The 24,853-nt window shown below is 41.2% G+C and overlaps 1 protein-coding gene across 1 annotated transcript; it reads right to left on the bottom strand.

The window, feature by feature from the left end:
• Nucleotides 1-1,599: 1,599 nt before the first annotated feature.
• On the bottom strand, nt 1,600-23,287 carry rab10 (RAB10, member RAS oncogene family). Its single transcript, XM_084001034.1, has 6 exons — nt 22,502-23,287; nt 14,177-14,237; nt 10,449-10,587; nt 8,060-8,149; nt 2,949-3,050; nt 1,600-2,139 (listed from the first exon to the last, which is right to left on the bottom strand). The coding sequence occupies exons 1-6, from the start codon at nt 22,626-22,628 to the stop codon at nt 2,053-2,055; spliced, it is 606 nt and encodes a 201-aa protein (XP_083857160.1). The 5' UTR covers nt 22,629-23,287; the 3' UTR covers nt 1,600-2,052.
• Between the last annotated feature and the right edge of the window lie 1,566 nt (nt 23,288-24,853).

The raw sequence follows: 24,853 nt of genomic DNA, 5'->3' as shown, positions 1-24,853 counted from the left end.
ACACTAAATCATTTATCTGTGTTATTGTTGCTTTATCATTGAAGGGATAGTTCAACATTTTGGCAAATTGGCCCATTACCATAATCCCTATAGTCATAGCAGTAGGCTCGTTACCTTTAATTGTCGGTGCAAGTAATTTTTAGAACGGCGGAGCAGAGCCGCGAGCTGCTCAGAGCTACGCTACGGAGGCTAATGGGATTTCTTGTTTTCCCTCATCAAACTCATCAAATACAAAATCCAACAACTCCACAACGCTCTGGTGGACAAGTTGTGACCTGCACATTCACCACGCTATGAGATAACAGAACGTTACCAGACAGAGTTGTTTTGGAGGCAAATGCAGAGACTGCTTGATGAAAAACTGTCCCCGACGGGAATGCGCATCAGCGGTTTTGCATGAATTTACCTCTAAAACAACTCTGTCTCGTAATGTTCTGTTATTATCTCATAGCGTGGTGAATGTGCAGGTCACAACTTGTCCACCAGAGCGTTTTGGAGTTGTTGGATTGTGTATTTGATGAGGGAAACCAAGAAATCCCATTAGCCTCCATAGCGTAGCTCTGAGCAGCTCGCGGCTCTGCTCCGCCGTTCTAAAAATAGCTTGCACCGACAATTAAAGGTAACGAACCTACTGCTAAAACTATAGGGATTATGGCAATGGGCCAATTTGCCAAAATGTTCAACTATCCCTTTGTATTTGATATTATTGAACCGTATTTGACTGTTTTTAGGTGTGAAGAAGACCACAGTCACCGCTGCAACATCTCCTCAAACTTCTCCAGTAAACGTTGAGTTAATAAAAACCAGACACCGGCGGAGACATTAAACGTCACACTGCACATCACTGAGGACAAACAAGTTAACTTAAACAAGCTTATTTTTAATGGATCTGCAAAATTGTTTGAATTTCCAAAGAGAACTTCTGTACCTCCCGCCCACAGTTACCCAGTGGCAAACGTTACACAACGTTACAGAAACGCTTCCAACCCAAAAGAAATGTGCATGCAGGAAACAAAACCAAAAAAAAAAAAAAAAAATTAAATCAACCCAAATAGGAAAAAAAAAAAAAAAGTAAAATAAATCATACAGACAAAAATAAAACATCAATAAACAGGACATACTGTATAATGCCGTTCTCTTGGCTGGAGGAGAAATTCAAACGTTTCTGCTTCTTCGGCCGTAAAAACCGACAGAATATTAAACTGTAATTTCATTGGGTGGATGTGGCTCCGCCCACCACACAGCCCCGCCCCCGTCTTCCATATAAGGCACAGGACAAAATAAACCCCCACATACAAAAGGAGCTGGCCACGCCTCTGTCACTTGGTAACAAATCGTAAATGACCGAATACGGTTAGACAACAGAAACCTCACTAAATGTACAAAATGTTAATCCTACGTTTTTGTCTTTTTTTGTCTTGATTTTTTATTCTTTTTATTTCCTCTGACTGGTGAGTGCTGTGGGTTGGGGGGAGAGGGAGGGGGAGCGGAGGGGGAGGTTATAAGGGGGTGAGGGGTGTCCAACCAGGTGAGCTCAGGCAAAGGAAATATTAAAAATATGAGCTTGTCTTTTCACGCTTTTTTCTTTTTCTTTCTTTCTTTCTTTCTTCTTTTTTTTGTGTTTTTTTTTTACAACCTTTAAAACAAATGACAAGAAATGTGACTGGATTTTCTCTTTTTATCAGAAATAAAAATGATCATTAGATGGAAGAATATGGTGCGATGATGACGATGATGATGGTGGAGGAAGAGGGAGGAAGGGAGGGAGGAGAGGTAGGGAAGGAAGGAGGGAGGAGGAGGAGGAGTGGAGGGGGAGTTAAACGAGTGAAGTGGTTTATTGTTTTATTCTGATAAAGAGACAGACAGAGTGTCAGTGTGCAAGAAAAACTCATGAGACAGGTTAGAGGGCGAGAGAGTTAGAGTTAGCAGTTAGAGAGAGAGAGAGAGTGTGTGTGTTTGTGTGTGTGCGCGTCAGTGTGTGTGTGTATTTGTGTGAGTGTCTGTGTGTGTGTGTGGTTGTGTGCGTTAGTGTGAGTGAGACAGAGGAGTTGTTCAACTGCAGCACTTGCTCTTCCAGCCTGTGACTCCGCCCCCGCTGCTGATGTCGACGTTTTCACTGTTGGGCTCTTTTACAGGCGTCTGAGGGGAAAAACAAACACAAACATGATCAATAACATGAACAACAACAATTATTTAGATCTTTATTCAATTAAAAATAAAAACACACACAGTCCTGCTGCTCTCATATGAACATTACCTGGTTGATGTTACAGAAAACTCAATTTATATGTTACTTAGTTTTTAAAAGCAGCTTTAGATCGACTTTCTTGCTCTATTTGATTAGTATTTATTCTTTATGTTGTCTTTATAATCATTATTTTCTTTCTTTTATCACCAATTAAAACGGTTGTTTTTGTCATTTGATGTAAAATCCAATCCATCTTTATTTATAAAGCACAATTTTAAATAAACACAAAGGTTTCCAAAGTGCTGTACAGTAAAATAAAAACCCATAAAATATGATTTTAAAAAAAGACAAAAGACATAATAACAAATAATAAATATTTGATGTTGAAAAATTGCAATACAAATAAGGATTAGTGTATTTATTATGTTTATATGACTGGGATGCTGCTGGTTAATGAACATCAGTATAAAACAATGTAAACTCATTTTATTAATCATCAAACTTGGATAATGATTAATCAGTAAAAAAAAAAAAAACACACAATCATCAATTGCAGACAAATATGGCCGCACAATATTTTTTAGGTTTTGCACTGCACTGCACTCATTCCTGGTTCAGGGATGTTATTGAATATTTGACTGTTCTGTTAGAATAATATTTGTGGTTGAACTGAAATAAAAATAAACTGATTCCTGCTGCTGTGAGGAAGAGACGACGTTCACTAACCAACGTTTCTACATTTTAAAAAGGCGACACCGACCTTTCTGAGGATGTCTTCTGCTAACGTGAGGAAAGCCTTCTCGATGCTGACGTTGGCCTTGGCGCTCGTCTCAAAAAACCTAATGCCGTGCTCCCTCGCGATCTGTGAAGAGAGAGAGAGAAGAGAGGAGAGGAGAGGAGAGGAGAGGAGAGGAAGGAGTTAGAGTCAGACTGGAAACAGTTGAGGAAGGTCCCGTCCAAAAATAAAGCAGCTGATCCCCGGTGTGGAGCGGAGATCAGGTGTCAGTGGCGTTAGACACACACACAGACACACACACCTAGCTACTGTGTGTTTGAGTTGGTCCTGTGTGTGTGTATGAGTAAGCAGATCTGAATCTGGGATTGCTAAATCTGCAGACTTGACTAGTCATTTGCCCGTCGGCTGTGAAACGGAGCTGGATAAGAAGAAGAAGCCCCGCCCCCTCCTGATCTAACACTCATCTGCTCTTCTTCTTCTTCACTGTGTTTCCGGGCAGAGCAGCACCTGGCAGAGGGAATTTTTTTTTTGACCAATCAAAAGTGTGGCATATTCTCTTCAATCTGGTAGAATTTGATATTGGTACGGCTAAGATTTCCAGAGTTATTGGGCTTTTTATTTTGCTGTCCATCCAAAAAAGCACTGTGAAGTGAAACCAAGGCAAAAGTGTATCAGTATCTGCCATAAAACTGTAAAAAAATTGGTCAGAAAGACAAACTACAAAATACATTTAATTCAGTCCACCTTTATCTAATCAATTATAGACTTGGTAGTTATTCATAATTTGATGCTTAAACCTGACAATGAAAAACACAAAAAGCTGTTTTTCTCAGTTTGGCATTTTTACAGATACTGCACTTTGCCTTTGTAGGGCAGAACAGTGAACAGTGGGCGGAGCTACACCTGAGATTACATCGAGACAGGAGACCAGACTCGATGTGCAGCAGCAGGAGGCGAGGTGACGTCACCACAGTCAAGAGGAAATATGCAAAACCTCTGCTGCTTGACTGAGTGGCAGAGTCCTGGCTGCAACCGGATTAAAAATGTGTCTGACGGGTTAAAATTAAACTTCTATAAATAAACGGGTGGAACTTAAAGTAACGCGGGCGGGTACAGTAACTATTTCACTTTGAAAAGCAGACACCAAACAGTCACCGCCCACACCGGTAAGAGGAGATGATGGACGAGATAAAGTCCAAGCAATCGCCCGTTTGAGCAGTTACAAGCTGCTTCATTCATTCATGCCAGAGTTCTCAAAGACCCGACCCGGTCCGATCTGCAGGTGGAAGAAGCCTGGACCCGATGCAGCTGGACTCAGGAGCGTTCATTCTCTGCCGGACCGCTCCAAGTTATTAAATGTTTTTGATCCGAACCCGGTGTTGTGTTGTTCGGCCTGGTCCGTTAATGTTAATCTGTAGTGAAGCTGAAGCACTAGAGTGTAAAACAGAAGCTCTCAGGTCTATTAAACACTGCAAAACAATCAACTACATTCAACTATGACGCCCGTACGCACTGATAACAACAACAACTAAGAAGAAGTAGAGTGTGAAGCCGGTGGAGAGTTATGGAAACGTGTGGGTTTGTTTTCCCTAAACTTCATCCGGTCCGGTGTTCATCCACAGCTACACATCGACCGCCATGTTGGATCAGACACAGACGAGGTGGGAGAAATACGTAACATCACTGACAACAGGTATTGAACTTTTATCAGATACTGACAATTGCAAATAAAAATTGGGTGTTTTTTGCACTCAACGATCCCATTTAAAGGTAGAGTCTGGAGTTTTGTTCGTTGAAACACACATTGAAACTCGGCCCCTCCTCTCGGGCTCAACTGTGTAGCCTCCTGCCCCAGACAGCAGCAGCAGTCAGGACAGCAAAGGAAAGGAAATACAGTCCGAAAGAACAGCTGGAGCTGTGGGCCGATAGCTGACCGTCACACCGGTAGCCTCTGGTGTTAGGCCGTTGTGGTGAGCTGGGAAGAAGCGGCGGATGCTAACCACTAGCCGAAGTTAGCATCGAGCTAGCTCACTACAACGGTCTTCATACTTGTTACCAGTCGAGGCTTTAGTTGTCGGGAATCGGTCCGCGGATCCAGCGCTTCACTCAGATTGTGTTTCTTTTTCTTTGCGGTCCTGACTGCTGCTGCTGAGAGAGAGAGACACGTGCTAGCACTCATTAGCATCAGAGATAGCTAGCGCAGCTAACAGCCCCAGCCCTCCTACTCTGCTGCACGTAGCTTCACCTGAGCTCCGTCATTGGCTGAGAGAAAACACAGACTCTCTCGCCATATATCTATGCTCTCTTGCGACTCTCTCGCTCTCCACCCAGAAACGTCCACGTGCACAACAAAACCTGAACAAAACAGAGCAAAAGACCAGAATACAGGCAGGGGGAGGGGTCAGGTCGCTGCAGACACAGCCCCCACCATACAGGACTAGAAGCCCAAAGGTGATGATTAAGATGGATTTCATTTGTATAAGTCTAGTGTTTATTTTTGGACACAAAACTCCAGACCCAACCTTTAACAAGAATTTTAAAAATGCCAACATCTGTTTTATCTGTCAATCAAAGTTTTCCTTTCAGGACACTGTGATAATATCGTTACCATGAGGCCTGTGGTGATTCTCACCTCTGATCAGACACCAAATATTTCACCACATGTGTCTCAGTGTCTTTGGTTTAACATGTTCTGAGTCACTTTAACCTTCTGTGGCAAACACACACAGATTCATTATCAATCATATAAGGAGAGCAAGTGATATTTAAACCTTTTACTAACTCCCTCCTGTGTGGTTTCACCCCTCACTTCAGAAACCACCGTCTCCGTGTGTGAGAGATTCAACCACCTCCGACAACAACAACATCATCTCAGATCAGTAGTAGTGACATTTCTCTTTACTTCAGGGTCTGTCCCGTCTCTACGTCTGATTGAACACCTCCATCTTTCTTTCTCCTCCCTGGCTCAAGTAGTATTATATTAGGTTTGTGTTTCTGACCCGACAGTAAAACATCTCCAGTGACAAAGCAGATTTTTTTTTTCCCCTTAAAAAGGAGCTGCACTGTTTGTGTTACAATACTACGACATCTTGAGAATGACTACAGATCGCACACAGAGACGATAAATCAGTGTAATTTACTTAAGCTGAGTCAGTGTGAGCTCGACAAACACACACTGGCCACAGAAACTGGAGATACAAACAACTGCTGCCTCAAGTCGACAGTAGATGAATAAAGGATGTAAACAGACACGATCACATCCTCTCCTCCTCTGAGTGAATCACATGAATCACCTGTAATTTACCTACTTTCCTACTAACACACACACACATTTGTCCAGTTTCCATCAGAACAAAGCACCAACCACTGTATGTCACATGTCGACGGCCTTTGTGATTCACTGAGAAGCCACGCGGTGACGTGACGGCTCCTCTAACTCCAACATACTCTCATCACTTCTCTTCTTCGTCTGCTATGACAGTTGCTGGCAGTTTTTATTTAGGCTCATTACCGCCACCTAGATTGGAGTGAGGACTTGACTTTTTCTTCTTTTTTTTTTATATTCACTCAAACGTATTTTTTTCAGTCCATCAACTAGTCAGAAAAAAGACATTTATCTGGAACTAACCTACTCACTCAGTATTCCTCCACACAGACAGGCTCTGCGACGCTACTAATTTGACCCTTATACTGGTAATTCATTTCATTTCATTTATTTGTTTATTTGTAACGGGACTGCATATTCATGAACATACAATATGTAAATATGCCAGATTTTAGCTCTAAAGCTTATTTCCATCTGCAGTCCGCAGTTCACACTAGGGCTGTCAGTTTTTATAAAAATGAGGTTCGAACGAATATCGAATGACCCGTAATTCGTTCGGATATATTCGAATATTACCCCCAACAAAGCATAACATGGTACAAATACCTTTTTTTTTGTTTAATGGACCATTAAATCTTTGTTGCATCCGTTAATCTCTGGTGGACATTGCCATTTTTCATCAGTGTGCGAGCCTTTTCCTCCTGTTGCTCACAAATACCATATCACAATATATACAACACAGTAGCTCCAGTCAGAAGGAGTAACGTAGTATCTCAGTTACTTCTTGTGGAAAATAACTAGTGACTATAACTAATTTTTTTTTTTTAAGTAACATGCCCAACACTGGTTTTATGTTTTGTTTTAGTTACGTCTTTATGTTTCTGCTCATTAACTGATCGACTGAGGTTCGATTGATTTGTCACCAGACTTCAGTTTAAAACCAGATCAGCCATCTCTCCGCTCTGTGTGTGTGTGTGTGTTCTGCACATTGAGACTTTGTTTTGAGTCATTTCCTGGTGTCAAAATAAGACACAACAGTGCGTCATGAGACTCCTCATTCCTCCTCACCACACTGGTCACAGTCGGCTGGATTCCCATCAGACTGAACTGGCGGCGGCCGCAGATTTAAACGGCAAAGCAGCAGCGACACAAACTGTGGCTTCGGTATTTTTAACAGACTTTGAACGCAGCACTGAGAAACGCAGACAAGCTGATTTATTTATCTCCTTAGTGATAGTCCTTATTGTGTGTCTTGCTTTGTATCTATCTATCTATCTATCTATCTATCTATCTATCTATCTATCATATGTTCCTGCATCTGTGACACTTTGTAGAATAGAATAAGACTTAATTAATCAATTCTCCTCTTACAGCAACACCTTGAGAGCTTTTCTTGTTGCAGAAATCAAAATATAGAATTAAAACTTTCTTTTTAATCATAACGACACTAAAATCTAATCTCCGATCTATTTTTCAATAAACGCTGTAGTTTTGTCCTGTTTCCCCCCCCCCCACTTCTTCTTCACTGTCTGTGTTTTCTCTCAGTGTTAGATAAGTCCAGAGTAAACAGTCTTCTTATGTAAACTCTCAGTACGTGATGCTGTCATGTGAACACAAGAGAGTGAAACATGATTAAGTGCTGGAGACTTAATGAACAGAGCTTCTTTTTTTTTCTCTTCTTCCCTATATGCCGGCCTATAAATCCATCACGCCGCTGCGACACAGCAGGAACAAACCGAGCCAATCGGCGCGCAGGACGTCGGTGACGTAGGGCTGCATATAGCTGCTGCATGGGACTGCACCATCTCACCTGCTCCCCCTTGGCTTTTGGTACGACCCTCTTGTCCTCCATGTCACACTTGTTGCCTAGCAGCATCCTCTCCACGTCCTCATTTGCATGCTGGGAAAAGATAAAGCAGAAAGAGGTGACTTAGTACAGACCAGCAGCAACAAACTTCACACTCAGAATAATGTCATTTTTGCTGTAAAAAAAAAAAGATTATATAAGTTATTGATTGTTGCCGCTCTAATAAGATGACTTGTTTGGGCCTGAAGAAACAATTCATACGCCAATTATTGTCTCAATTAATCAACTAATCCTTTTCATCGACAAAAACATTTTTAAAAATGAAGAAAATGTCTGTAAAAAAACACAGATTTCTCTTCCCATAGTTCAAAATGTTGTGTTTAAAAGTCTTGTTCTGATCGACCCACAGTTTAAAACCCAAAGACGCTCAGTTTAGTATCATGTGTGAAAGCGCAGCTTCAAGTTTTCACATAAGCTGAATTGGGAAATGTGTTTTTTTTTTTACCATTTCTGGAAGAAAATGACTAAAATGTTTATTCAATTGTAATAGTTTTCATTAATTTTCTCATTAAAATCCAAAGTCTTTTACTTTGAAAGTGTTAAACTCAAGAGATATGAAAACTTGGAATATAGGTCACAATGAGTTGATGTCATGTTGTTTTCAAGTGTGTTGGGGCCGAAAAGGAGGCTGATTTAGGACTGTATTGTACTTTCCAAGCAGCAGAAATCCCTGCATCTTATTCTCTGGAGTTAACAACGAGCCCACACACACACTCACTCATACATAAACACACACACACACAGAGGTGTACAATATGAGGCAAGGTCGAGTTCATAGTTAGCAGGAAATGCAAAGTGTTTCCTTTTCCTCAACCGGACTTGAGGCTCTTTTAGCAGAAAGGGTGAGAAAACTACAAGAAAGAGGCGCGCACACACACACACACACACACACACACACACACACACACACACACACACACACACACACACACACACACACACACACACACACACACACACACACACACACACACACACACACACACACACACACACACACACACACACACACACACACACACACACACACACACACACACCTTCACACCCTGGAATAATAAAGATACATACAACAAAGACTATTGATTTTAACTGCGACAGTAATTAATCTGGTTTGTTTGATCTGGACCAGATCCCAGAATATGAATGACATACAGATCTTAATTATAATAAAGATAATAATAAATAATAATAATAAAACGTGGCGTTAGATCGGGACTAAGACGACAGCTTTAAACACAATGGGAGGTGCGAGGGGAAGAAAACTGAAGCAGAGGCCTAATTACCCACAGAGATGCACGGACCTGTGGTGGGGGAGCAGCTCAGCGGCGAAACTAACTGACCATATGTTACAGACAGCTTGTCTGTGCTGGTAATCGCTCCGACCTGTTGGAGCCTGCAACAACGGTCGGCACAACCTTTTTTTTCCCCCCTTTTGGATCCATCATCAAGACTGAATGGAAATGTGAACTCTGGTCCTCACAGATCCTGTTAAACCCTCTCTCAGCGACCCACAATGCATCACAGGAAAGCATTCCTGCCCGTTGCTATCAAGCTGTTTAACTCTGAGTAATACTGAGGATACTAAACGTACATGTACATACCGTATTATCATATTTATATTTATTCTTATTCGATTTTATCTTATTCTAGTAATAATATTTTATTTATCTATGTATATCTCACTTTGTGTTGATTTTTCTTATTATTCAGGAGTTTGTAACGAAGAAAAAGTTCCCTACGTCGATAAATTAAGTAATTCTGAATCTGAATGTGATTTTTAAAAGGCTCAAACAGAGGTGTTGTGTTTCTGTATTAGCAGATATCAAATATCTCTGATAAACAGAGATAAATGATTGTTTACATGGTGTTTAAGAGTTAAAACTGTACCAGCAGTACAACTCTACAACGGGCCAGGTGCATGTGGACATCTGGCTCCTCTGATGTGATTTAGTCACAGTCTCAGCTGCAGCTAACTGGTGTTAGCCACGTTGGCCGTGTTCCCGTCAAGTATTTGTCACTCTGTCGCTTTGCCAAAGATAAAAAAGAAAAAGAAAAAAAGATGCAAACAGCAGCGAGCGCCAACTCTTAACTCTCTGAACAAGCCTTGTGAAATCCTGTTAAGGATCTTGGACAAAGTATCGAGCAAAAAAAAAAAAAAACCCACATGAAGATATGGTCACTCAGCCTGCAGAGACCGGGTGTGTGTGTGTGTGTGTGTGTGTGTGTGTGTGTGTGTGTGTGTGTGTGTGTGTGTGTGTGTGTGTGTGTGTGTGTGTGTGTGTGTGTGTGTGTGTGTGTGTGTGTGTGTGTGTGTGTTTTCATTTTCTACCTCATCAATGTTGCGCAGCCATTTGCTGATGTTTTCGAAGCTCTTGGCGTTGGTGATGTCGTAGACCAGCATGATGCCCATGGCTCCTCTGTAGTAGGAGGTGGTGATGGTGTGGAACCGTTCCTGGCCCGCTGTGTCCCTGAACACACACACACAAAGAGAGACACACACATTTGCCATCAGTTTCTTATTCTTCTTCTTCTTCTTGTTGTATTAACTCCAGCCCAGAACCCAAACAATAAACGGTTCAGGAAACTCAGATCTTTGCTGCACTGCGGCTCAAATTGCCCATAAAGAATATGCAGCGTGTGATCGGTGCCAGGGATTAGCTCACACAGATTGTTGATATCGATCCAAAATCAAAGCATTCGTCAGCTGCAAACTCGATACGGTTTGTTCAAAAACACAAGAGAAAACAAGACAAAGCATAAAGTTACACAAGCTCCACGTTATTATTATGGTCCATCTTTCTTTACCAGCATGTCCATCATGAGGTGGGAACTTTATCTCACTGGTTAAACAGATGTTGACACAGTTGTCTTTCTTTCAGGACATAGTCTGCAGTTACAAAAACCTCAATATCCCACAATATGTTACTGCATCATGGGACATCTGCAAGATTTCACGCAGATATTGTTAGTGTGAAACGGTGCCAATTTTTTCCCCACATACACTAATACTGTTAAATGAAGAACTAGCGATGATTTAACAAGTGATTTCAGCTCCCATGTAAATTAGGGGTCGATACAGCACAGCATCGCCATCGATAAACAGATGGCAAGTATCCATCTGAACAGACTAAGAAGTTTATATTATGAGAAAAAACTGATGCTAACAAAGTTTTCATTTTGGCGACATAATTTGCAGTTGAAAAAAGTGATCAATCGCAACATATCGCAGCATATTGCAATATTTTTAATATCTAAATAATATGGTACTACAGGTACTATGGCAGGGCCTCTGGTGATTCCCACCCCTAATGTCAATGTTGGTCACCAGCAGAGGCTGATAAAAGTTATAATATCACTGATAAACACCTGCACCCAACTAAACCACTGTGTCCCTCTCACAGCTGCACCTCTACTGTGACATTTTCCTGTGTGGGAGGAAACCAACATCCATCCAACACTGCTGATACAGGAAGAGGAAGAAGAGGAAGGGGAAGAGGCCCGGGAGCTCCAGCCTCACATGAGAAACTCAAACCCTTCGACTCAAACAAGGCCGTTTCACTACAATCGTAGAGAAACCGGCTAAAAGCACAATTTCACTCAAAACTGCGATCTGGTGAGCAGGAGCAGCAGCAGCAGCAGCACATCCTGGGGCGGTGAGGCAATACATGGAGATTAAATCCAGACGTTATGCACTCGGACAGGAAGAGGAGAAAATGTGATGTGGACAGAGAGAGGACGGCTAATGGACAGTATCAGGACGAACGTTATCAGTCTCACATCGGATCAGAATCACGGATGGATGGATGGATGCAGACCATACATTATGAGTTTCACATGCACCCTCGCAAATGCTTTTATTGCATTATCTACATTTTGTTATGCACATTGTGTACAGTTTTTATATATGCATGAGTCACAAAGGCTGCAGAGAAGTTATAACTCAATAAATTTGTAAAATACACTCGTGTGTCTCTGCGCTGTTTCATACTTAGTGTCAAAAGACGAGCAGGACAGTGAACAGGAGCTCGCATTCGACAACCACCACAACAACAACAATAATAATGTGATTTTATCTCATTTCTAATATGTCCTGTGTCTGATTTTCTGGGCTTTAGAAAGGTGACAACACAAAAGAAAAACATTCACGGCTCACATCTGTCAGTGTTTTCTCATGTATTATTTAGGTTTGTCCAAACACAGTGAAAAGGAAACAGTCTGCAACACAGAGATATTCAGTCGTAGAAGGAAACATATAACACATCTGCATACAATCAGATCTGAGAAGTAAAAACTAGTTCATTTTAGGGTGTTTTAGACTTTAACAATTGTAAATCTATTAAAATATTAAATCGCAATAATCACATGGAGTGTCTATAGCTAATAAAGATTCACTGCACATTTTTTATTTGGTCAAAAGGCACCTTAAAAGCCAGGATATCTATATTTTTAAGTGTTTATGCAGATGTAACTTTACTAAACCCGAGTTATAAATGTTAGCACAGACGGTTTAGCTTCAGCTGTGAGCTGGTTAGTTTCCAGCAACTGATCAATCTATTTCAAGATTAAAGAACATGCATGAATCGCATGTAAAAAATATTAATTAAAAAAGATATGTTGCATTAACAGGTACTTATATTAACCTGCTATTATCCCATTAACTCAAACAGCCCTATTTTAAATGTGTCAGCGCTAAATAAACCTTAGAGACTCTATGTTCTGCAGTAAACGTCAGCATATCTTTTTTCTTTTTTCTTCTTTTGTGCGTCTTCTCACAACAGTGGGTGTGGACGTGCAGGTGTCTCGTCTTCTAGATAACACTGAGTGACTGTGATGAGTCGGGACTGAATAGACTCCTGTCTGCTCCACAGGAAACACACACACACAGACACACCTTATCATTAAAACGCTGCTGTATCAATTACACTTTTTGTGTGTCAAGTCGACCTCGCAACAGCTGACCAGCAAAACTGTGTGTGGGTTTTTTTAGGAGACGACGTCTGTAAAAACGTGACTAATCTGCACTATGACTGTCTGATGTTCATTCAGTGTTTCCTTGTGTGTAGTGTGTACTCTCTCACTCAAACACACACACATACTGCAGCTGCAATAAGCTGTAACACCAACTCTCTGACAATGTATGGAAGCTCAGTCTTTGACGCAATGATCTGAAACTTTACATTTTTGCTTCGTCTATCTGTCACAGCAATGAGAAGAAAAAGTTAGTGAACTCTGAGTAAAGATGATTTTACTTCAGTCAATGTTGGCTGGTTATTTTCTCAATAAATAAATAATTGTTTTGTCTGTAAAATAATGAGATGTGGCTGTAAAATACCTCCATGGGCTGTTTCGAGGTTTGAACTAGCAAATATCTGGCATCAAAACACAAACTGTTGCAGCTCTAACAGATAATAAAAGCCCTGTATCTCTAATCTTCTCTAATCTGTTAATCCAGGTTCAATATTGATGTGATAAAATGTTGGTAATTTGTGTTTTGCCAAAGTAAAAGATCAACTAAAGTAAGTTAAAGTTCTGGGTGAAGGACCAGCTGTTGTGCAGTGAAAGGACGGACGACCCTGCAGCAGTGGCAGCTCTCCTGACGGACCCATGACCATTTCCTGTTCTGACATATTTCTGGGGCTTGGGGGAGGTATGTCAAACAGATGTTTCACCATGATGTAACGAGGCGCAGGCAGAAGAAGGTTTTTTTTTTCTTTTTTTTCCTAAAGTGAAGAGTTTCCTGTTGGAAACATGTCCCCATGCATCTGCTGTGCTCTTCTTCTGCAAGCTATGTGCTAGGTTGTATGCCTATAGAACTATTTTAATGACATATGCGCTTTTAAATCATAATATTTTAGTGATATACCATGTAATTTGGATACAGGATGTTATGTTTTGTTGTTTTGCTAGTTGAAAACTAGTAGCTACCTCGCTCATACTGGCACCTTTACAGTAATATTAATGAATGTGCACTGTTGCTGTGAAAATAAACGCATTAAAAAAGTAAAAGTTAAGTATTTTTCAGCTACAGAAAACACACAAGAGACTGCAGTGACTCACCAGATCTGTAGTTTGATCTTCTTTCCTTGTAATTCAACAGTTTTGATCTTGAAGTCTATTCCTGTGGAAGAAAAAAACAAACACATCAGCATATGCAAAGAATATATATCTTAAAAAAGAGGCATATAGTACAAGCAATGGATCGATGGAGGGCTACAATACAAATAAAGACTTTTAAACGTAGTAGGGAAAGAAAAAATTAAGACTTCAACAATAGAGAATGAGAGAGAAGTAAAGGAAAGAGAGCGAGGAGGAATGGGAAATGGAAAGTGAGTGACAATTGTTTCCAAACGGAGAGGGGGGGGGGGAGACAATAACATTATCTCTTCCTGATTCTGCACCGTCATGGCCAGACCTTGAGCCAATCAGCAGACAGCTGTGGGATCAGCAGCTGGCTCACAATAAGCACATACACACACACACACACACATATACACACACATATATAAACAAAACCAGGTTACTGAGTGAAATCAGGTTAAGGCAGGAAAACTGAGAATGTGTTTGTGTTCAGCACAATAACGTCACGACTGTAAAAAAAAAAAAAAGAAAAACCCGAGCTCCGACGCAGCTGGTGGAGAAACCTGATCGTATATTTTAAGTGTGTTAGTGAAATGTGATGGTGAAGCCTTAAAGAGTTTAGTGGTGCAGTGAGGGGGCACAGTGGTGGTGGTGGTGGGAGGGAAACACAGTTTGTCTTTGATTTTTTTTTAACAAATAACCAACTCTTCAGCAGTGGAAACTTGTGCAGGATTATTTTTCAGTTTCCGTATTCGTTGGATTTTGGATTTAATTATTTTGGATACAAAGACACGGAGCAACGTGTGCTGATGTTTCCCTTTCATCCAGGAGCTTTTATTACCTCCAGGTTTTTCTTGGCCTCCTGTCTTTTCTCTTTCTTCTGAACTCGTTTTGTGCTTTTTTACATCTGCACTGCTACAACTTCAGACCTGGAATAGAAACTACGGACCATCGCTGAACCTACGTAGTGGTGGTGGTGGTTACCTCGACTCACCTGAACACATGAGAAACTTCAGATTTCTGTCATGGCTACAACAACTATAATTTACCGAAGAAGCAAAACCGTAAAAAGCATTTCAGGGCCAAATCTGCTCGATTTATCTGCGCGTTGACAGGAAAAATGCAAAACCTTTGCTGGTTCCAGCTGCTCAAATATGAAGATTTTCTGCCTTTAACCACTTTAAACCGAACATCTTCTGGTTACGGACTTCTTGTGAGGACGAAACAAAAACAAAACATTTAAAGGCTTCATCTTGATATCTAGAAACTTGTGATGGCAGTTTTTTAATTTATTTGACAAATGAATGCAGCTCTAAAAACATAAAGAAAGATAAAGACGTTGTGACAGGATAGAAAGTTATGTTGCGGCTGCAGAAAGTTATTGGTCTTTTAGTCAATAAAACGCTGCCAACAATGAAAAATGCTCTTTATAAGTTCAAAGGTGACATTTTTCTAAATTGCTCTTAACCCTAAGATATCAAATGTACAATCTCCAGAGACAAGGAAGAGCATCGTTCGTTATCCTGACCGATTCAACTCTGAATCTTCATGGTTTAGCAACATTTTGGTAAAATAAACAGAGTAATCATCTTTGTCAAAACTTTGGAAAACACCCGAGGGAGCAGTGAATCATCTCATTTTTCACTTTTGGCCCACAAAAGCAAAGAAAAAAGAAAAAGAAAAGCAGTGTCTTTCTGTTAAATACTGAGCTGTCAGTTCTGCTCTGGTCACACAAAAATTGTGGTTAGTTAAAAAAGACCAAGAAACAGCTGTGCTCTAGGTGGGGCAGGGCCATAGAATAATGAAGGAAGCGGATGCCAAAGTATGACTAACTAAATATTATTCACACCCCAGAGAGAGGGAGGGAGGGAAACAAAGATACAGTTGGATAGAAAGAAAAAGAGACAACGGGGAGGAGGTGAGGGCAAAGTGAGATAAAGCCAAGTTTACCTACGCTGACGTACAACAGAGAGGCATGAACACTTGGGATGACCCTGAAAAAGTTACCAGGCTCAGCGGAGAGATCACGTAATATTAGTGTGTTTCCTAGTGAGAAGTAAAAACAAAGTGAATGACGCCTTCTTTCCCCCCGGTGAGCTGCACCGACAAGCTGTCACTGAAGTATGGGCATTGTGCAATCACACAACACACAGTCACAAGTGGAAAAGCATAATAATAATAATAATACTAACTTCCCTTCGTACTGGGAAGTCTTGAACACAGAGAGAGAGAGAGAGAGAGAGAGAGAGAGAGAGCACGGTTTGGTTCGGTTCCGTTTGGTTTATGACCGGCTTTTCCTTTTAATCCTGCAGGAAGTACGAAGTCCCACTGAATCTCTTCTTTGCCAGTTTCCGATGCAAAATACATGATTCGTGTTGTGGTAAAAAGATACTTCAGATTGCAACATCATGCATATTCAGCACACTTCATATGCTCTTCTTAAACTCAACTTATGCTCTTAAAACTAAAAACATTCATATCTACGAATGACTTTAAGTGTATTATAAAGAATGCAATGAAGGAGGAGGAGGAGTGCCATTGTGTTTCTGGTGTGAACTGTGTCTTAGTATCTGAGTTTTTCCTGTTTATTATCATGTAAGGGCTGATGTTACATGGCTGCTACCTTGACCAGGTCTACCTTGTTCAATAGATGTCTGATCTCAATGGGATTTCCCATTTAAGTGAAGGGAAATAAATACATAAAAATATATGTGCATGCATAACCTCTAATGTACAATAGAGAAAGATAGAAAGAGAGGGAGGGGGGGCAGTCCGAGTAGGGGATTAGAAATGAAGTTGAGGCACAGATGAGGGAAGAGAAGAGAAGAGAGGGGCGGAGGGTGGGGGGGGGTTTCCAGTGGGGGTATTTTGAGAAGCAGCTGTGTATCTGTGTCTCCAAAGGTATGAGTACTGTGTCAGAGGAAGAACACACTCCTCTTTCACATGTCCTTTCTTTCCCAAAGTTCATTTCCTCTTAGATATTGTCCCCATCGCGGCTTTTCCCCCTCGCCGATACCTGAACTGATAAATAATCAGCCGATACCTGAGCCGATATCAATCCAATCCAGCTGTATGCTACTGTGTTGAATGGATGTGTTGTGACTGCTGTTATTGTTGTATGGCAGGTCGGGTTTTTACAGTGGAAACCACAGAATAAACTCCTACACAAACACTGTTTAGATACAACAAATACTACGGTAAACAAGTCGTCTGCTCACAGTGTTCATTTTTATACTTGACAATATGTGTTATATAGACGACAACTAAGAGCTGTCCGACTCAAGTGACAGTGACTGGCTGAGCAGCATCATGAGACCATGTGTGCTCCTGATTTAAAGCAGCGAAGAACAACTGATTCATGGGGAAAATAGTCTCTTAACTGGGTGTGAAACGATGAAGTTTATCAACATTTTACATGGTAATATAGACTCTGTACTGACAAATTCCTGGTTTTATGTTTGGTCACATCTTGAGATCATTCTTTCATCTTCTATCTGTCCATAACAACAAACAGACAGGAGATGGGGAAGACACTTTTCTTGTGTTTTTAAACTTGTTTTAACCTTCTTCGAGTCATTTTCCCTTCTTTTTTTTGCAACTTCAGAAGGTTTCCAACCTCAAAAAGGGACTCGTGTTATAAAATACATACCGGTAAATAAAAATGTATGACACTAGCCTATCAATCTAACTGTGCTTTGATCGTTTTTATATGCTACTCACTAATCATATGCTAGAGTTTCAGCAGAAAACATTAGACAGAGATGAACCCACTAATCATATAAAAGCACTGACTGAGGAGTAAGTTACCACACGCCAGCACAGCACAGCACAGCAAACACACACACACACGGTGCCTTAAAAACCCAGCAGCTCTTTTACTTTCCTGGGAGAAGCTGCACGTCAACTCAACGAGAGTCTGGCAACATCTAAACACCAATTTCAGAATAATCCCACATACTTGCCTTGATAACAATAAAGGAAAACTGCAAGTCTGGATTACATGGTCTGAGATGGATTATTTCCTGCAGTTTTTTTTTTTTTTACACTTTAACACGTTGCATGCTGCTCAGCTTTGACTAGAACAAAGATGCAGAACAAAGCCACAACGAGACAGGAGCTTGTGACTGGATGACAACTGTGCTGAAGTCTCGTCGTCTGTACCAGGACAGGACAGGCTTATAACGCCCCTGATCTAAATACTTGTTTTGTTTTTAAAACTAAAAAAAAAAGGTATGAACACCGCGAGTAAGCACTTCCTAAAATCAAATGGCAGCACAGACTGTGGTGGACAGTTTCAGTTCAAGCACCGCAATCATCCTCGTTTCCAGTCACGTTAAATCAGGGTTTCCCCCCCTATAGTTACTCATTAGATCATATGTAATGTAAGTTTCACAGTGACTACGTTTACATCAACGGGCCTGTAATGGTTTTCTCCGTCGGCTCTGTCTGTAAAGCCAATCGACTAGTAGTGCATCAAATCCTCTCCTAATTCTTTAAAGCACATCTACGTAGAAGGTAACGTTAGAGTAGGGAAGCTCTCTAATGTAAGAGACACAAAGGACAGACATGAATAATCCTGTCTGTAATGATTTCCAAGTTATTCTGACTTGCATTAAAACAAGAGGCCGGTGTCACATCCTCGTTAACCCCAGCACCGCTGACGGAGAATAAAAAACCAAGGCACACACTGTAAAGGCCTTTACTTACTGCAAACTAAAATATACATTATTACATCCATGTTAAACAAAGGTTTTTCGTGAAAGTGACAATAAATTGAATTGAAAAACTCAGCTTGTGTTTTGGATAAATAAAAAAAAGAAGTATGTTTTTAATAGTGACATCCAGCTGACCAAGTTAATCATTCACCAGCCTGTAAACCCACATCATTCACTGGAGTGAAACAGGTGTTTTTGGAGTTTGATCTAAAATATATCTTTAAGTTAGAGTAAAACAAAACCAATGAAGTTAAGATTTCCTAAAGGTAACGTAAAAAAAAATGCAAACCTGTATTAGCAAAGGCACTGAAATATTTGTCTTCCGGTCGGACATGGCAGTGAACGCACCCCCTGCAAAAGGAGTAAAGGTCACTACCGCCGGTCTTTTAAGCTGAAGAACCTGTCGGTCGGCTCCCCTGCATCTCAACATCACATAGGAATCTGATACGGTGGTGGGTGTCATGTAAAATAATACCCATAATCACCTCTGTTGCGTTTCATAAGTTTGACATTGACAGCACAGCACAGAAGAATATGACCGGGGGTTTGTGTGAGAAACAACAAGGCTTGTCTGGGTGTAATTAGACGGATCTTAACCAGGCAAAACCGAAACATAAGACACAAAAAAACCATAAACAAATACATAAACACCTACATGTGACAGCAAGCTTTTACAAGGGAGCAACAGTTCAAGGCTGTACCTCAACAAATCTAATCTAGCCTGGATGCCAGCGGGAACACTGCAGCCCATTATGGTTGTGTGTATGTGTGTGTGTCGTCGTTGTTGGGCATGGAGTCAGGAGGAGGACAAAACTGGGCTTTAAAGTAAAGCTCAATCAAGAGATCAAGGTTATAATAATAATAACGCCAGTGCGCTCGCTGCAAACGGTCTGCTTCATGTGGTTCAGCAAAAACACGTCTAATGTTACACTATTACTCAGCAGCACTGGGTCTTAAGCAACAGGAGTAAATGGAGCCTTCACTTGGGCCGTGCAGGGATTTGACATAGCTTGACACTTGACTCATGTGAGCGTGATGCTGGACGCATGCGTGGAGGCGCTGCAGAGCTGGGGAGGGGGGGAAAAAGGCTGATGATGGCACCATGATGAATTGTTTATGGTTCTTCTCTGAGCAGACATGGAAAGTTACTAAGCACATTTTACTTTAGTTATTTGCATATCAATCAGAGGTAGTTGTGTGTCAGCATTTTCAGGATAGGTTTCTGGTAATTCATACGACTACTGCTCCCCTCTATTACATGGATGGATGGATGAATGGATTAATTGGGATGTTGTTTACTCCACTATGATCATCTGATCAACTATAGTTAGCAGTTACATCATAGATTCAGACTTTAAAAACAAAACTTCAAGGCTATAAGTGGTGCTTGTTTTCTAGATGTATCCATTTGAGTTATGAAAGACATAAACTGTTGGGGAAATGAAAACTTCCCACATCACAAAGTGACATAACTTGTCTGTCAACGGTTTAAAACTTGAGGATATTTCATTATATCATCAGCTCAGCACATGAGAGATGTGAAGCCAAACCAGGCAAAAACTTCCAACATTAATGGGTTTTTAATTTGCCCGTTAACGACAACAACTATTATTATAACTGTTGCTGGGTAATTTCCTTTCAGACTGCTAATTGATTAATTAACCGATTGTTGCAGCTCTACTAAACATTAGCTCTATGCAAAGATATAATCAATTGTTCCAGATAGGGATCAGTCAGTCAGAAGTTATAACAGCCCCATGAGTGGTAACATAAAGATGCTGTCTCTCTATCAGCAGGTATGTGCATGTAGCCTATAAATTTATAGAGATAGGGATATATAGATACATTGGGAGTTATACAAGTATGTATGTATACAGTATGTATAAGGGAATTTGTTTTCTACCACTTGGGTGTTTGGTCGTCAAGCTGGACTATGGATTTTTTCTCAAGACCAGTCAAGACCACAGCTGCAGTGACATCTTTTTTGAATCGCAAATGTCTCTCTTTTACTCACTCTCTTTGGTTTATGTAATGTAATTCAATAACTTAAAAATAAAATAAAAAATTGTTCTACAAAAGGATCTGCTTGTGTAACCATCTGTAAACTTGGATGCACCAGAGTCAGAAGCGGGAGGAGACTTCAGCAGGTTCTGTGCTGCTGTGTTCGTCTGTTCAATCCAAACTTTGTCTCAATTAAATATGGTATAGATTTAGCTGAGGAATAATGTAAATATCAAACCACATGATTATTATCAGTAGTTGGCACTGAACACAGTAATAGTCTTGAAAATGGTCTTGCATTGGTTTGGTCTTGGTCTTGACTCGGTGGTCTTGACTACAACACTTTTCAATTGTCTGTATGTAGTTCAGGGCTCAGCAGGGTCTTTCTGTGCTATTTATTTATTATTAATGTTTATGTTATAAACTTGTATATTGATATACTGTCATTTCACTTATTCTCTGATCTTGACATTGTGACTTCTTGTGTTTTATTGCCTCTGTGACATTTTGATTTTGATCTTTTCTTTTTAAGCTGAGGAAGAATGTAAATATCAAGCCACATGATTTTGATCAGTACTGGCACTTACAGTAATGGGTAGGGTTAGGGTTCTTGAAAATGGTCTCGCATTGGTTTGGTCTCAGTCTTGGACTTTGTCTCGACTCAGGGCTCCAGACTAGGAGCTCCTTTTAACTAGGATCACAGTGACCCTCTAACTTAAAATTTTAGGAAGGCAAGCAGAAAATGTAGGAGTGCACGCCTTAAATCGACTTGCAAAGCAAGTATTCACATTTCCTTTTCATTTATGATCCTCACACACATTGGCCCTGCTACCTATAATGGCACATACCAGATTCTTTGAGTTGCCCCTTTAACATTTGACCAATGTTAAAAAACGGCAAATTTCCTGGTTGTACATGCACAAGATGAAAATTTTACTTGCACTGCCTTAAATTTATGGGTAAAATGTCTCCATTTAGGAGCAATGTGGAGCCCTGCGACCCCATCAAAGTCTTGGTCTCGGTCTGGTCTTGGTCTTGACTGCAACACTAGCCATTTGGATGTAAATGTCAGTCTCCAGTGCTGGTGTAACCCCGGCACGGCCCTGCACTGCTGTTAGCTGCTGTTAGCCTGGTTAGCTCAGGAGCCACTGGGTCAACAACTGTCATGATGATGATGACAGCAATCCCTCTACTTCCTAAACCGGTTGTACTTATACTTGCAATAGCCGACGAGCTAACCAACAATAACACCACCGGTGCTTTGTTTGTTTGTCAAGTCACAGTTCCTTGCAAAAAAAAAAGGGGGGGGGGGTAAAGCTGCTGCAGCAGCAGCAGCAACAACTAGCTTCTGTCTATCTCCACAGCTAACTAACCCTCCTAACCCTGTGCAGGCCTGCAGAGCCGATGCATGCTGATGATAGCACAGCGCTAGCTAGCACAGCGGGCTAGCTAACCAAATATGTCCTCCTGCTGCAGGGAAGGCGAAGTCAGCTGTCAAACAAACTAGTCAAAATGTAGGATGTGGCCCCCCCACCACCACCAACCCAACCTCAACCCCAGGTGGTGGTCGTCTCCTTCTCCTTCTTACCTATGGTGGAGATGAAGGTTGTGTTGAAGGCGTCGTCAGAGAAGCGGAACAGCACACAGGTCTTCCCCACGCCCGAGTCTCCGATCAGCAGCAGCTTGAACAGCAAGTCGTACGTCTTCTTCGCCATTGGGAAAACAGCTTGTGTTAAGATATAAAAAATAAAAAAACAAAACAAAAAAACGAATAACCTAGCACGCCTATGTGGAGAAGTCCGACCAATCCGCCCCGCTCCTCTTTTTCTTCTTGATTGTTAATAACTGTTATAACAATCTGGGATTTGTTGATTAGCTTGGTGCGAGAGCTAGTCGGCTAAATACCACCCGAATAATAACGTTGTCCGTTGACGTGACGTGTCCGAGAAGTTTTATGTATATAAATCCTATCCCGAGCCCGACTGCTTACAGCATGAGGACAGAAAGCAAAAAAAAAAATAGGATCTTCCTCCTCCTCCCGTGTGATTCCTCTTTTCCACTCTTTCTTTTCTCCCACACAGTCGGGACAAAATGGCTCCTCTCTCTCTCTTGCACTCACTCACTCACTCACTCTCTCTCTCTTTTCAAACTAACGGCTAATTCGAATTCTCGGCACACTCCGTCATTCCAGAGCTCCGAAAAATTGCAGTTAAAAAAAAATCTCGACGGTTAGAAAAAAAAAAAAAAAGAAAGTGTGTCAAATAAATTCACCGTCCGTCACCGGTCCGGGTGTGCGGAGCTATTTCGCCGTTTTCGCTCTGGAGAGATTAACTAAAACACCACCGAAATACAGAGTAGACGACCGCCGCCGTCGCCTTCGAATGGGGAGGGAGCCACCACCACCACCACGGCGACACCCTGGGCCGCGCAGCCACGCCCTCGACTCCGCCCCCTTCTGTCAACTTCCTGCGCTCTGATTGGTCACCGTTGCTGTCACTCCAGGCAGCGCTCTAATGTGATTGGCTGTACTCGAGGGGGGTAAGAGGGCGGGTCTTAGATTGGCCAGAGAGTGGGGCGAAGGAAACCGCGTCCGGTGGTTCGCCATTCAGGCTCGAATTTTCATTCACCGCGCAGTGTGAGAAATGTGTCTAATGATCCAACATGGCGGCCAGTTTCATGCGGATCTCTCTTGATAGCCGGGGTGTGTTTCGCTTTTCATGGCAAGCTGGCATTTGATGCGGTGACTATCCCAGCTGTGAGTCAGGCAAAGTGATGTCATATATAAGTACTTCTGTGCTTGTTACGGGCGTTTCCCACATCCTCTGCTTTTAAGAACTGTAAGGACAAGTATCCTCCGAAGTCTTTTAATGACTCACAGAGTAAATACATGTACACATCATTACCGTGGCGTGGAGCTGGCTGCAGGCTTCGTGTTTATCCCTATGTGTGTGCGTATGTGTGTTACTCTTTCCTTCTTCCGCCTGTCAGAGTAGTTTAACTCTCAGACACTCCTTAGGAATGCTGAGTATGCCCTGCTTTTTACTGCCAAGTACAGACTTGACACTAACTACGAGAGAAAGATATAAAGAACAAGAGAAAGAAAAGAAGTCAAAGAAGTCTACAGTCAACACTGGTAAATCTGGACTTTTTATTGCATATTGTAAATACAACCAACATGAATTATATGTCTGACTTAAGTATTGCAAAAGCTAACAAAAAAATGTATGGAGCAAGTTGGATTATCAATGGGGCAACTATATAAACCTCCAGGGCCTCAGGGTTGCTCCATATCATTTGGATCTACATAATCTGATTAATCACAAATATGTTAGACATTTGCACCACTTGAAGTAGGCCTACAATATTCTCCAATCTGTGTGTTCAAATCCAGTTTAAAGACCTTTTAAATTGTAATACTTTATATTTTACTATGTTTTAATTTGTATAGCCATGTAGGTAGCATGACCAAGAAGAGGAAAAAAGATGAAGACACCTAAACACAAACCAGGCCGTGCATAGTTAAAAACAGATGGTCATGGTGTGATAGTCTGTGATTTTCTTTAGGGAGTAAAAGCTTTAAGGTGATATTGGTCAAATGAAGTGTAATAATTTTTTTCTATTAACCCCATTTTCTAATCGTATCTCTCCCTCTTCCCTCCTCCTCCTCCTCAGTGGAGCGATCTTTGTTACGCTAATAAATCATGTCTTCACACAGAAATCTTCCCAAGATCGGCGTGCATTCCTGAATTTTGCTGCAAGGGGCCCCAGGGTTCATCCCACACTCTAACAAACCGGCCTGCAGCAACCACCACTTCAAGTTTCTGCACCGTTCAGTTCAGCTATGCACATTTAAGGGCAAGAAGTCTGCCTTCATATGTGTCTGCCTGACAGACGCACATGAAGACACTTAAACCACATGACTCTTATGGTTTTATTTCAG

The sequence above is a fragment of the Trachurus trachurus genome (genome assembly GCF_905171665.1).
Source record: "Trachurus trachurus genome assembly, chromosome: 24".
NCBI lineage: Eukaryota > Metazoa > Chordata > Actinopteri > Carangiformes > Carangidae > Trachurus > Trachurus trachurus.
Note: the sequence above shows the minus strand (reverse complement) of the source record. Positions and strands in the feature narration are given on the sequence as shown.

Excerpts from the sequence above, each read along its gene's own strand:
- rab10 (XM_084001034.1), bottom strand. The coding sequence starts at position 22,628 with ATGGCGAAGAAGACGTACGACTTGCTGTTCAAGCTGCTGCTGATCGGA. Across the intron at positions 8,150-10,448 it reads GGCTGCGCAACATTGATGAG|CATGCAAATGAGGACGTGGA; the intron begins GTAGAAAATGAA and ends ATCTTTTCCCAG. Across the intron at positions 3,051-8,059 it reads CAAAAGCCAAGGGGGAGCAG|ATCGCGAGGGAGCACGGCAT; the intron begins GTGAGATGGTGC and ends CTCTCTTCACAG.